The sequence below is a fragment of the Thermobia domestica genome, chromosome 5, assembly GCF_964235325.1.
Source record: "Thermobia domestica chromosome 5, izTheDome1.hap1.1, whole genome shotgun sequence".
Lineage (NCBI taxonomy): Eukaryota > Metazoa > Arthropoda > Insecta > Zygentoma > Lepismatidae > Thermobia > Thermobia domestica.
The window spans coordinates 289,808,967-289,824,541 of record NC_137458.1 but is presented as its reverse complement, the minus strand read 5'-3'; the positions used below and the strand labels follow the sequence as shown (position 1 = coordinate 289,824,541).

The 15,575-nt window shown below is 33.4% G+C and overlaps 1 protein-coding gene across 1 annotated transcript in view; it reads right to left on the bottom strand.

Annotated features, from left to right (window-relative positions):
• LOC145686680 (protein argonaute-2-like) overlaps positions 1 to 15,575 on the bottom strand; it is a 181,387-nt gene that overhangs the window by 29,026 nt on the left and 136,786 nt on the right. The window contains exons 12-14 of the mRNA XM_081760199.1: positions 13,423 to 13,542; positions 8,250 to 8,372; positions 3,230 to 3,342 (exon numbers count right to left, since the gene is read on the bottom strand). Coding sequence (XP_081616325.1) covers positions 3,230 to 3,342; positions 8,250 to 8,372; positions 13,423 to 13,542 — 356 coding nt within the window. The remainder of the gene's footprint in view (positions 1 to 3,229; positions 3,343 to 8,249; positions 8,373 to 13,422; positions 13,543 to 15,575) is intronic.

Sequence of the window (15,575 nt, the reverse complement as noted above, 5' to 3'; positions counted from 1 at the left end):
AATGCTGGGCTATCTACAGAGTATTCCGCATATAAAGTGTTTCAGCTGTTTTTACCGATGAAGTTTTATAGTAAAAAAAAAGTTGAATTGATTTTGAGTTGAACGTCCTGTTCAGCAGTGAGGCTATATGAGACGTCGACAACTGGTTAACGTGGAATCCAAACTACATGAGCTCCCCCCAGGAATAGTAGTAAAAGTTATGAATCAATACGCAAAACAGCAGATTGAGAAAAAGAAAAAAATACTAAAACAAAAATCTTTGTTTTCTAAATGAAAGCGTGTTACTTTAATTAAAAACCAGGAAATTTTTACACTAATTATTCACATAAGCCTTGTACGGAAGCCAGCTTTACGCGATTTTTACAAATCAACTACGCAAGAGCTATTAGTATGTCTGTCAAGTGGTGGAACAGATTTTCTGTGAAGTGTAAACTCAATATTACATATCAACTGAGGTTGTATCATATAATAAAGTTTATGCTTGTATTTGTTTCTGTGCAAGTGTATTTTGTACTGCGTGCAGTAAGTGAAAAACTGACAAAAAGCAACAAATTTTCGAAGACCATCACATGCAAATCCAAACAAAATAAGAGTTCGCTTTTCTAATTTTGAACATTTGGCACATTTTCTGTATATCCTGTTAATTTCTAAGAAATTGTTTTAAAATCTGTGGAGACATAAAATTTTAAAAATATATCTAAAAAGTGCCGGACAGTGTGCGTGATAAGTTTAAATACCCGTCCGTCTGAGTGTGTATACGCGCCAGGAAAATGTGGCAACGTAGCACTCCGTATAAACTGCGATAGCGAAGGGCGCAAAGCTGAGAAAATTATAATGTCATATTTGTGATTGTTTATCTTTTAAAACAAGTCAAAACAGTTTGGTTGAAAAAGCTACTTTAAGATCTTTCTAAAAGTTTTTTAAGATTGTTAATACACCGCAGCAATTCAGAGATAATGATGTCTCAGTTTTTACTGAATAACAAGAAAATTACTACGTGTTGAGTAATGAAATTTTCAGAACTTACAGGTAACATATGCATCTACATATGGTGCACAGGAAATTATTTCATGTTATCTCCTTTCCGAGATATAGTCCTATAAACATTGATTTACCAAAAAAGTACGAAAAAATACGCACTTTTTCATTAATTTCTATTTTTTTCTCACTACACAGTACAAAGAAAATTTGTATGTTTTAAGTATTGAAAAGACAACATTCCAAGAATTCCAACGAGGTACGACAATGTAATACAAGTTTTGACTGGACGTCACGGCAGCACCGCCAAGTCAGGGGCCTATCTTTATGAAATGGATAGTAGATAACTAACCAACTTTTGGCTCTCAACATTCTGGCCAAAGTTGACGGTGATCCATCAAGTAAACATACAAGGTAAATACGTAAAGGAGTTTTAGTAGTCCTTATTAAAAATGCACTTTATTCGATCTATAAATTTTTGTCATATCAATAAACAATAAATACTATCTACGCTGTCTTCTCTTTTTGGATCAAAGGTCTAATATATTTCAATCAAAAATTTTCTTGTAGGTCTTATATCTGGCGAACCAGTGTAGCCAAACCCAAACTATCAGCTAACTCATTATGATGTGCTTATTCTTTAGAAAATACGAGAACTCGATTTAGAGTCCTTCAAAAATTTTGTGGTCCATGATCAAAAGACATAAATATTTCAATCAAAAATTTTCTTGTACGCCTTACATCTGGAGAACTACATATAGTGAGCCAAACCCAAACTATCACTTAACTCAGTATGATGTGCCTATTCCGTAGAAAATACGACAACTCGATTTAGGGGCGTTCAACAATTTTGTGGCCCCTGATTAAAAGATGCAATATGTTTCAATTAAAAATATTCTTGTAGCCCTTATATCTGGAGAACTACATGTAATGTATCCAAACCCAAACTATCACTTAACTCAGTATAATGTGCTTATTCCGTAAAAAGCATGAAAACTCGATGTAGGGGCTGTTCTAAAATTTTGTGGCAAATGATTCAAAAACTAATTATTGGTAAAAGTAGCAATCTTTTGATCCATTTTTTTGATCGTTCCTAAAATTCTTGTTCAAAAAGTCCTTCATCGCTCACTCGAAGTAGTGGCATGTAGTGCTCTTCCCCCTCCTTGATCTAATTATTTCTCCTCAATTTTCTTATTTTATTAGCAATATTTTTGTGTTTCATATTGAAATCTTGCTTATTGTTTTATTTAATATGAGGCTAACGAGCTTATGATCTTCAAGTCTTTCTAATTTCTTAGGCAATGAAATCATAACTAAAGACAATATGATTTAATTCGAAATAGAGGAATACTATAATAAATAGTTCATATATATTATTACTTCGTAGGCAATATCTCATGGTAGCATTCCGTAATTTATTTTGTTACTCTTCGTTTTTTTCACTAATCATATTTTTTTCGTCTCAGAGACATTACTCGACAGAATATTGAAATTTATATCCTAGCAGTTTCAAAGTAGTTTAATGTTTAAAATGTCAACTTTCTCTTTAGTTGTGTATTAAAGTATTAAGTGTATTAAATTATTAATTGTAATTGAAGTGTTGTAAATAGATATTTTCAAAAAAAAAAAAATGTCTTTTAGGCTAAAGGAGGCGGGTGATTAATAAAAGTGAATGATTATGGAATTAATTTTTTCTTGCTCTCTCACCGGGAATCGAGCCCCAGACCATGTGTATCAAAGATATACACGTTAGCCACTAGACGAAATGGAAAGGAGGACTAATTTCTAGGAAGGTAAGATGAGTTGATATTAAGTTACGTTTTGCAATTCCATTTTAAACTTAAAATGACTAAGAATTCAATACTGGATATTAACCCATATATGCCCTTATCTTTTTTGTTTTGTATATTGATTTATTTTGGAAAATAGATAATTTTCGACCTATTCTTGGTGAATTTAGTGTCATTTCTTTTTGCTGATCTCCCATTGGCTAATTATGATACTGGATCAAAAACGACCCGGGGGGGGGGGGGGCAAATATATAAGCTTTAGCAATAACAAATTACGTAAGTGGGTCGTTTTCGACCCGAGGGGCTTAAATGGATTGAGAAGTAAAACAATTACTCAAATTCTTAGAGATTCTTAAATATCCAAGCATTTATTGGTAAATTTTAAGAGATAAAAGACAAATGAGAAGATGAAGGAGGTAGCATTTACAAAAAAAAAAAAAAAAAAAAAAAAAAGTACTTACAACATAATATTTTCTCTTATGCGAGGATCGAATGAGTATATCGCCCAGCGTTCCAAAGAAACGCAGGAAATAAATTTTGTTGGTCTCCACACACCTCTTTGTGCTGTAACTACCTATGTAAAAATAAATTAAGACACATACATGATATATTTTTTTAAAAGAATGTAATACAATAAATACGTATATTGCAAGTCATTATGATAAGTTATATATATCAATTAATTTAAGTATACTCAATTAGATTTAAGCATACTCAATTAGATTTAAGTATACTCAATTTACAAGTAAAAACATTGCGTAATAAACTCTTTAAAAAATGAAGCATTTGCTTACAAATCAGGATGGAAAGAATTCATAAGTTTTGAAAGTATTAAGCAATTCATTAGCGAAAAGAAAGAAAAAGATCAACCGATTAATTTCAATATCTGTCACTGTAAAAGTTAAAAAAACTGAAAGTGGATGTTTTTTTAAAAAAAATTGAACTATGAATAATAATAATAATAATAAAATTGTTCCTCATAATAATAATAATAATAATAATAATAATAATAATAATAATAATAATAATAATAATAATAATAATAATAATAATAATAATAATAATAATGATAATAATAAAATTGTGGACTGCCTATGAAAGAGTTAACTGAATAAAAAATAATGAAAAGAATAACGTGTTTAACACAGGTTAATTGTGAAATGGTGTCTCATGATCTTATAAATAAAATAATGTAACAAGTGTGTGTATGTATGTATGTATGTATGTATGTATGTGTGTGTGTGTGTGTGTGTGTGTGTGTGTGTGTGTGTGTGTGTAGACGATATGGAGTAATCTAAACAAGAATCAAGCATTGTATCACAAAACTTGAAGAAAATCAGCGAATGCGGGTTGAATATAAATGTTAGAAAGGCAATAACAATGATGGTTTTCTCAAAGTTGTCAGTAAAGTTATCAGAAGCAACTGTAGAAAGAAGCAGGAGGGGAGTAAGTAGAACATTTTACTGATTTTTGGTATCCAGGTATCCTCATAAAGTATTATATTGTCCTCAAAAGTAAACATGCGTAAGAAAGTTATAAAATCAAATAAATCAGTTGATAGAATATAAGTAAATGATGATTTTTTATTTTTTTTTCGAAATGAGAGACAGAGAAGTCAAGTAAGTAAAGAGCTTTCAAAAATATTAACACTTACGAAATTAATTCAATGAACTGACATTTAACAAATACTAATGAAAAACTTACAAGACAATTGTTATGATATATTTTGGTATCTTCTAACATCAAAACGAAATTTAGTAACAAAAAATGGAATATGACAAAACAATCAGTAATATAAATGTAAGCAAACCATATCCAGTGTTAGAAAAAAGAAAAACAAAACACAATGGGAAAGAGAAGACACTTGGAAGGCGACTTGCATAACTAACTGGGACTAAAGAAGACAACTCGAAAGAGAAAAAAAATTAGAAGTAGTGTAGGTTTGAGATTATAATAAAGGGAGATAGATTGATTTGAATTCAAAGTTTGGTTAATGTTTCATTATTTATTTTTTAAATAGTTTATTTTTATTATTTTTAAATTATAAATATCTTTTTGAATACAAGAAATTGATATATTCAAAATATAAGCAAAAAAAAAAATTAAATAATTGAATGAAGAAACATATAATTATACTTGAATATTAACTTCTTATTACACAATTCAATTTTAAACGTTAATCAAAACGTGGTAAAATATAATCACTATGTATGTTATATAAAAATGAAAAATATATCTAGATGTGATGAATAATATATCATGGCGTGATGCACTGACAAACAAAATGTATAATCTCCAATTAAAAAATATTTAATGACCAAGACAATTTTTAAGTATATCGAAACTAATTAAGAGACCTAGATTTAAATATATTAACAATTGAAACAATTTTTAATTATAAACATTAGTAATACTACTGGTAATTGATACAAAAGATGTGCATCATTTATTGAAAAGAACATTTTGTCTGAGATAAAGAAAGGAGTTTGACAATTCAGTTACAATTTTGTTTATCTTTAATGTAATATATTATTTTATTTTAAAAAAATAATGTTAGTAAAAATCAACATATGATTTATCATTGACTTGAAAGAAAATACAACTATCTTAAATTTTCAAAAACCCCCGCTCAATAATTCGTTTAGAAAACTTATGCAAGGTAAGTTGTTTATTACTTCTCAGAAAATTGGAAAGAAAACCTAAAATTTAACTAATACTCCACTTGGTCAAAAGGAACTTTCAAACAAAGGTTTAAGATTTTTCTTACTGTTTTATATTTATTTATATAGAAATGTAAGTTTTTAAAAATAAGTAATTAAATAAATATAGAAGTAACAAAATTATTATTATTATTAAAAGTGAACTACATTGGTAACAGTACTATGTCTGGAACTACATTACTATTTATTGTACTACTTTTTTATATTAGTCGTCCGAAACTTTTATTATTTGAGTATTAAAAGCTCGTTAAATGTTACATCAAACTTATATCTTTATAATGAACATGCAAACTTATACAATGAAGGGGGCTCAGTGGTAGAGTGTTCACTTCCGGTGCTTGGGGTCCCTGGTTCGATCCTAGCTTGGGCCGTGTGGACCTTGTGGTGGACAAACACCGTGATCGTGGGTTTGCTCGGGGTTCTCCAATTTCCTCTCACTTTCTTTATTTCGCCATTTCATTCATTTCTCATCATCACCGTCTCCTTTAGCCTAACTGGCTTAACCGTGGGACGTAAAACTCAAAGATTTCATTTCGTTTTTACTTATACAATGTGTATCATTTTCGTCTTGTATTTTTTCTCTAAATACTCTTCTGCATCATTTGTTAGTAACAACGTCACATATTTATTAAAATAATCTCTCTTTCTGCCCTAGTTCGTTACAGTTCTGTATCTTTCTTTCATGATCATAACCTTCTTGAGTTTATGTCCCGCTATGTCCTTTACTTTTGCCATACTTCGTATTCTTTTCAACATGGTTTGAATAATTGGCAAATTCTATGTCACGTATGTAGTAAAGAGAACTCGAAAGTCAGAATACTTTATCAGTTTCCTCTAATTTTGGTTTCCAAAATGCAATCGCAGCTAATGACTTTCACTGAAAATTACAAAAATTGCTTCTTTCTGAATATATCATAAAATGGGCACCGGCAAAATGGAAGTAAATTACTAAAGGTACGTATAGTTCTTGCTTAGGTATACTTCAATATAGTAGAGTTTATTTTCAAGCTTTACATACACCTGGTATGATTTTTGGTATCGTTATTTACTACCGGTATGTCATACCGGTTTAATCAAATTACTGCCCCTAACAAAAATGAGTATTAAAATATTTATATTATTTTGTTAGTCGAAAAATATATTTGTTAATATTAAAATTTGTATTAGATATTACTTGTTAATATTAAAATTTATATTTTGTTACAGGGTGGAGCAGAGAAAACGCGTTTTTTATACCGCTAGTACTCTGCGACGAGTAAGGGGTATTGATTTTAAGCGACAATTAGCAGATAGCTCAGACAATGCAATTTCAGTCGCTATGGAGCGTTGCAGCGCAGAGCATTGTGTGTTCGCGGTCGAGAAGTTCTTTAGAAACAATGTTTTAATACTCATGATTCAATGTCTTTTCCATTGAAAGTTTAATGTCAAACGTCGAGATACAGTCCCAAATCGAAACACTATACTCCGATGAGTTTCACCTTTTAGAAATACTAGATCTGTGATGAAAAAGAAACCATTTGGTCCTTACAGTTCAGTTCGAACTCCGGAAAACGTAGACAGAGTGAAAAGGCGGTTGTTGCTAGTCCAAAACGATCCGCTAGGCGACAGACTATATCGATGAATATGTCACGTCGTTCGCTTCATCGCATCTTACATGATGATCTCAAATTTTCTTTTTCATCACAGATCCAGTACTTCTGAATGCTGCAACCCATCGGAGTAAAGTGTTTCGATCTGGGACTGTACCTCGACGTTCGACATTAAACATTCGACGAAAAAGACGTTGAACCGTGACCACAGAATCATCGTTTCTAAAGAATTTCTCGACCGCGAACACACGATGCTCTAACCTCCAAAGCTCCATAGTGACTGAAACTGCATTGTTTGAGCTATCTGTCAATGGTCGCTCAAAATCGATACTCCTACTCATCGCACAGTATTAGCAGTATAAAAAACATGCGTTTCCTCTGCTCCACCCTGTATTACAAATAATGTGTTTGTTACTGTTCGGATTATCCGTTTTACTACTAGGAATGTTTGTGTTAGTATTAGGAGAAGACAGGATATGCTAGTTAACAATGTATTTGTTTTGTATATATACAAGTATATAAACAATTTGTTTCAACAGAACTATGAACGATTGTTGCAAAGATCGGCATATTTCTATAAAGTTAATTTTGGGGATTTTCTCAAAAACTACGCATCCGAATTTATTGTTAAGCTTGATGTGACTTATCGATTGATATTTATCTTTACAGTATAGTAGCAATTAAAGATTAAGAGTTAATTAAAAAATTGTGCTATTTTTCATTAACCATACTACGTACTGCCGTTTTCCTAGTGTCAGAGTGAAGATCTTCATAAAGGCATACTTTAGTGTGAGTCTCACCTTAATAGGGAGTGTGGTTTTCATTCAGCATCAGTTTTGCTAAATAGGTTTGCTAAATAATGTTTTTTCTATATTATTTCGAAAAGTACGCATGAGTTCCTACATTTACACATTATTTTACTCCACTCAGTGAGATTTAAGGATTAGTATATGTCTTATTCTGGACACTTTTTTCTTCCTTAGACGCTAAAATATATATATATATTGGAAAACTTTTAATTATGTTTAATATTATTCAAAACAAACACTTTGATATTACCGAGTCTTAATTGAAATTTATGTTTAAAAGTTTGTAAAATAAATAAATAAATAAATAAATAAATAACGTGTTTCTGATTTTTGATTGACGAAGAAAGTATTAACATAACTTACTTGTCTATGATATTCTAAAGAAGGTGGGGGTAAAATTCTTGCATCGACTTCCTCAAATTTGTCACTAACTGATAACCCAAATTCTCGCAGACAAGGGTCACTGTTGAAATTAGCCTTTGTCAACTGAAAAAAATACAATAAATATATCCAATTGAACAATAACAGTAAATGATTATGGTAATTAAAATCATAATCATACATATTTTTGTATTACGTAATAAATAAATAAATGCGTAAGAAATCAAATATGTTTTACTGCCAACCCCAGTGGGGCTCAAAACAAAGCATAGCATAACATGCTTACTGGTATGAAAATTGATCATAATTCTGAAGTTCAGATATTTAGCGTGATAATTATATCAAACTGTTAAAGAACATTTGCACGTATGAATTGAGTTTTTAGGTGACATTGGGTGCATTGTAATGGGAAAGTGTGACCTCTAAACTCCATTCACCAGCAAGGTAACGAACAGGGCCTCCATCCTATACATGAATTTCTCCCCATAACTATAATTCTGAAAATATGATATTAATGTAAACATATAAGGCTATACCAAGCGCAGAAGACGAGTCATGAAGATAAAAGTCTCACACCGAAATGAGCATGAATATATCATAGTTTGAAGTCAGATTGTCTTTATATATATATATATAATTAAATCCCGAGAGCAAGTTTATTTTATTTTATTTATTTATATTTGTAAAAGTATAAACGAATAAATATATTTTAAAAATCAAAATACAAGTATTACGGATTACTCATGTTTCTAACTATTTCTGGAACCAGCCGTTGTTGAAGCCGTATTACATTGATTATATTGTTTCCTTCGTGTTTTCTTATTCACTAAGTCTTGCATTAATTGTCATCATCTGGCCCGTTTGTTGGAAGCAAATCTTAACCATACAGACATTCTTGGTTTGTTGTATTCCGTGGATAGCCTTCTATTAATTCAAGTTCGGAAAATGATCATTCAACGGAACTCACAAAGCACGAGAATTACATATATATACAGAAGGTCGATCCGCGTATATGTGTCCAATTTTACACCCGTACCCCTGACCACAGAAGCGACCGAACCAAGTGGTTAAACGTGTGTGCTATACCTGGAGGTCCATTCTATCGTCTGCCAAGCGAAACTGTGTATCGTGTGCATCATGGCTCCAAAGGTGAACCGTTTTTGGAAGGGCTACGTAATTGGACTTTTCCACGCCAAATATTCGGTTTCTAAAATTCAAAAGCAGTGCAAAGAAAATGGTTGTGCATTGGGTTCGACGACTATCAAAAACATAATCAAGCAGTATAAAAAAGAAGACATACCAGGTAAGCATTCACCCACTAAGGGATCGAGGAAGCGAGCGTGTACCACAGTGACTCCACAAGTAGCTCAGAAGTTGCGGCGAATGGCCTTACAAGAAAATCCCCCTTCGCAACGTGTGATGGCAGCTCGACTCCACATATCACAGTCAACTGTTAACCACGACCTGAGTGGGAAATTAAACCTCCGGAGGGTCTTTAAAAGTCATGGACATTACCTAAGTGCGGCCCATCCCCGTGAGAAAAAGACCAACAGCAGGTGCCTCTACGAACGCCATCTATCTATGGAGAAGTGGAAGTTTGTGGCCACACTAGATGAAGCATGGGTGTATCTATCAGATTGTGGCAAAATTCGCTCAATAACTTACACTTCGCGAGATGCAAAAAGCCGTCCTGCGTTCACCCGTCATTGCAAAGCAACTTTCTCGAAAGGATTTATGGTTGTCGCCGGTTACTCTTATCAGGGCAAGTTAACAATTCGTCAGGTCCCTAAAAACTGTAAAATTAACTCTGCATTCTTTCAGCAACATATACTGACCCCAATTTATACAGAAGATCAGTCTCGTTTGTATGTGCATGCCATAAAGCAAGTGTCTGTGTATATGGATAAGGCCTACTCACATACTCTCGTTCTACCCAGAACTTTCTGAAGCAGATGGAGACAGACACTGGTATTCGTGCTATTTCATTTCATGATATACCAGTGAAATCACCAGATGCCAGTCCCATGGATTTCTGCGGGTTTGGTCTACTGAAAAGGGCACTTTCTTCTCGTCGTGTCACTACTCTCGGGGGCCTGTGGAAAGCCTGCCGGGAGGAATGGGAGAATATTCCACCTCCTGTACTTCGTCGTATTCTTCTACAGTGGAAGTTACGGTGCAGGGCTATTGCCAGAACACATGGCCATCACATTGAGACCAACCGATGGTAGTGCCATGGATTTTCATAAGGCTAGTGCTATTTCAAAATTGGACACATATACGCGGATCGACCTTCTGTATATATATATATATATATATATATATATATATATATATATATATATATATATATAGATAGATAGATAGATAGATAGATAGATAGATAGATAGATACATACATACATACATACATACATACATACATACATACATAGATGTAAATATGTAGATATAGATATAGATCCCTTTTAAATTATGTTTTTTTTTTTTTTTTAAGGTAAATTATAGACTTTCAGTCAAGCAACTGCAGCGTCATCCCTATTTATCCTAGGATCATGGTTCGTACCTCATTCACCTTAAAATACAACAGCCTTTCAAATGGTACCATTCACATTTCCCGATCATGTCCCTGAGGTGGGAAATTTGGAGGGAAATCAGGCTTTTTTTCTGATTTTTAAAATTTTTTAGCCAATCTGGACCCCCTTTGTTAATATACAGATCTCAAAATCAACTGATAAGTACTAAGCGGTGTACTAAATGTGTGTACAAGATTTCAAGCTTCTATCTTGACTAGTAATGGTGGGAAAATTATTTACCAAATGAGCTAAGAACATCCCCACAATATTCGAAATGACCCGTATTTAATATAAAGATTTCCTGAGACATCCTTATTTACCCTAGGATCAATCGTCGTACATCATTATCTTCAGGTTGCGGTGGCTCAGTGGTAGAGCGTTCACCTCTGGTGCATGGGGTCTTGGGTTCGATCTCAGCTCGCACCAAGTGAACTTTGTGATGAACAAACACTGTGTGCATGGGTTTTCCCGGGGTTCTCCCGTTTCCTCCCACTTTCTTCATTCCACCATTTCATTCATTGTTCATCATCGCCGTCTCCTTTAGCCTAGCTGGCATAACCGTGGGATGTAAAACTCAAAGATTTTACTTCATTTCATGTGAAATGAAGGAGTAAAGATAGAGAGAAACCAAACTTTGAATTATAATCGGTCGCATAGAGAATTTTATTTTATTTTGAGTTTAGCGTCCCATTCAGCAGAGAGCTATATGAGACGTGGATCTATAGCTTAACGTGGGATCCCAACCAAATGAGCTCCTTTAGAAAACAGCGCACTCATTCCACCTCATGAATACAAATAGAAATCAAAGATTCGTCGAAAAATTTTGGAAAACAGTGCATCCCATTTCCTCTTCTAAGTATAAATATAAATCAAAAGATTCATAAAAAAAATTATGTGAAATAATGTACTCCATTCCACCTCGCGAGTATAAATATAATTAACAGATTCATCGAAAGTTCTGAAAAACAGTGCAACTTATTCCACCTAGTATAAATATAATTCGCAGATTCATCGAAAATTGTACACTGAGTGTTTACTGAATTGCGACCACCTACCTAATACTTTTTTGGTCCATCGTTTACTCGAAGAACGGCCTGGACACGGGGTGGCTCGAATTCTGATAGTTGCTTATGTTTCCACGGTGATCTGACACCATATATTCCTGATGGCATCCCATAATGAGCCTACAGATGTCGGTGAAGGAGTCATGGTACGAAGAGTTCGTTCCACAATATCCCATAAATGTTCTATAGGATTAAGACCCGATGAGTTAGGGGATCAATTCATATGCCGTGGAATGTTCCTTAAGCCAAACAAGTGCAGTCTTGGGTTGCTGGTACCGTGCATTGTCGTCCTGGAAAATGCCGTCTTCTTGTGGGTAGAAATGTTGTTTTGTAGGTTGTACGTGATCCTGTATTACCTGCAGATACAAACCGATGTCTCACTGTGGTCCATGCACACCATCGGTCCCAGTCCATGCCAACAGAAGCATCCCTAAACCATGCACACGCCTGTCTGAGAGGAGTAACACAAACCGTGATTTATCGGACCAACTCACCGTTTTGAAATCATCCAAGGTCCAATTAGCGCGTTCCTGTGCCCAAACCTAAAGAAGTCGGCGGTTAAGAGTCGTAAGGATTGTGTGACGCGTGGGTCGTCTGCTGTGGGACGTCATGCGTGCCAGTGTACGCCGTGTAGTTGCGTCAACTATGGATATTGTGTATCCACCATTGTATTGGTCACGTAACTCCCGGACATTGATGGTTCATTTGGTTGTCACGAGCTGTTTGATGCGACGCTCGCCCCACGTTTAGAACTTCCACACAGCCTTGCAGTGCCGTCTCTTGGTTATCGTTACTCCACTTTCTCCCCACTCCTTGTACACCTTCGCTACACAGGAACGAGCACGTCCGACAAGTATCACTGTCTGGGTTATTGACGCACTCACTGCTTGGGTACTCAGAATCATGCCCTATTGGAATGCGGATAAATCCTATCCAACTTCCAGTAGCCTCGAGTGTGTTCTTTCTCTGCAAGACTATCACTCAGAATGGTCATATAATCAGCTCTACTTCTGGCCACACTTTCTTGTGTGGAGGGGTGGTCGTAATTCAGGAGCACTCATGTGCAACTTATTCCATCTTGTATCTTCCCTGTTAGTATAAAATAATGGTTTGGATTGCACATTAAAGTGTAGGTTCACTCGTCATATAGCCTCAATGTTGAAATAAGACCCTAAACTTCAATAAAGAAACAAACAAGCTACTGTAACAATAACAATGTTATTTTATATTAACATGTTTTAATTTTATTTACGAAATTCGGCATAATTTTTAAACTCTTGGAAAATCATGATTAGTTTTCTTTTTATTATTGCTTTTAGTTTAGTCAATCTTTATAAAGTATACTACACAAGTATAAAACCACGTTTATGAAAAATAAAGTTTAAGCCAACACACAACACTTTTTTTCTCCTTCTTACCTAAAACATTCTAAAATCATAATAATAATATATCAATACTCATCATTAAATAATCTGCAAGATACACGAAAGCTCATTTACCATTTTCAATCATACTTACAGCATTGTGAATCTTTTTCTTTCTTTCTGCAGTACTCGTTGCAGAATGACGAATCATCGCTGCAGTTTGATTTTCATTCATCTTCTTCGAAACAGCTTGATGATCAAATATTCTACATAGCTGAAATGATAAACCCAATGTAATAATATCAATATTCGAATAACTTTAACAAATTTTTCAGGTACAAAATTAAGTTTTGTATAATTGTCTATATACTATATTTTAACTTGTAGTTAAGAGTAAAGAATGAATATTATTCTAGGTGTTGGAAAGGTAAGTCTTAAAGGATCGGACATTGTCTTGTCTATTACTGAACAAAGTGTCTTTTCTGCTTAAAGCAGTGGTGCGGTGGTACATCATACCGCCACTAGTTTTTCCGTGATTAAGGCATACCACCTCTGGTTTTTCAGTGATCAAGACATACCGTTACTGGAGAGTAGATGCTAAATACCTTTACTAAATCCATTTGTATACACAGTAATTAATGAATAGCTTTGCACTTAAAAATATTCTATTTATTATGTAGGAATAATTTCTAAGTTGACAACACCCATAATTTTGTTATCTTTTTCCTACCTCGTTTTTAAAATGAGGTGTCTTCAAAGAAGTTCATCTGGTTTACAGTTTGATGTGTCATATTGAATTGTTTCTTTCCTATGTATGTGTGTCTCTTCTTGACTTAATGCATATAAATGTCGTGTTTTGAGTATGGGCAGATCTTTTGGGGGTTTGGAATACTCCTCAGTTGAGTGGAGGGTCCGGTAGTTTTCCCGCAGGAAATTGTTGATATAAAAACTCGGTTTTTGATTATTTTCGTGAATAATTCTCTATAATGCAACATGAGGGGATATTTTTTTTAGATTTTTTTTTTCCCCAGAGAGTTGTTGGCGGTGATTAAGGGATCTCCATGTCCCTTCCTCCCGTAGCTACAGAGAAACTCTCCAACGGTTTTTAGTCATTATGTAAATAAAAATGCAATCTTTTAGCTAACATACCATTTAGATAGTCGGTATGCCGAGTCAAAATCGAAATAAAACATACCGTCTCTATTTTTTTTTCCACTTCGAACACTGGTTTAGAGATATTCTTTATGCTAATTATTGATTGTCAAATTATTATTACAAATTCAGTGTCAATTAACTTATATTTATATCTTGGAATGGATACTATGAATAATCTATAGGTGAGTTGGCATACAATGTGCACAAAAACTAGATTTCTGTATGTAACTGGTAATTTGGTAGTGTATACTATCTTGGCTGATTTGTTATTTGTTCGGAGGATGTTTGCGCTAACAATTTGGCCCAGTCGGTTATCCTTGCCATTTGTGCATCACATGCCTTGGCAAAGTTATCTACACTTCAACCTTACGTGGGAACCTGAAAGAATGCTGAAGAAGTAGTTCTTGGGGTAGTAGAAGAGGCATATTTCCTGAGAAGTTCAACTGAGCTCACGAACAAAGCGAAAACTGCGAGCTAAGTTCGTGGTTTAAATCATAATTTGGGAAGAAGCTTGCCTCAGTTCACTCCCAAAGTTTAAAAAAAAAAAAAGCTTCGTTCACGCTTAGAACCATATTAAAAAAAAAAAAAAAAAAAACTTGGATCAACTCACGCTTAAGGTAAAAATGTGAGATCAATCCATGCTCAGAACCGTAATTTGGAAACGAGCTCAGCTCAAACTTGTACTCTAAGGGGAAAAAATGTGGGCTCAGTTCATGATCACACTCATAACCTAATAAAATGAATAAAAAAAGATTTTTTAAAAACATGTTTTTCTCTTTAAAAAATTAACAAACAAATGATATTGTACTAAAAATTAAAAAAATATTCATTTTAAAAAGAAAAAATAATTCTATTTTCAACAAAATTTCCTTTTAAAAATATTCCATTTATGCATGACTAAAGAGTAAACCACGGGGTTATTTTGTTTTATTTTTACTTCTTTAGTATGATTTGTTTTATTTTTACTTTTTAGTACGATTTGTTTTATTTTTATCTTTTAATAGGATTTGTTTTATTTTTACTTTTTTAGTACGATTTGTTATATTTCGTTAAATTTTTTGAAAGAAATAACGTTTTTTTAAAAAAAATATTTTTAATATGTTAATTTTCTGTTTTTAGTCATAGTTAAATACATTTTCTATTGTTGTAGAA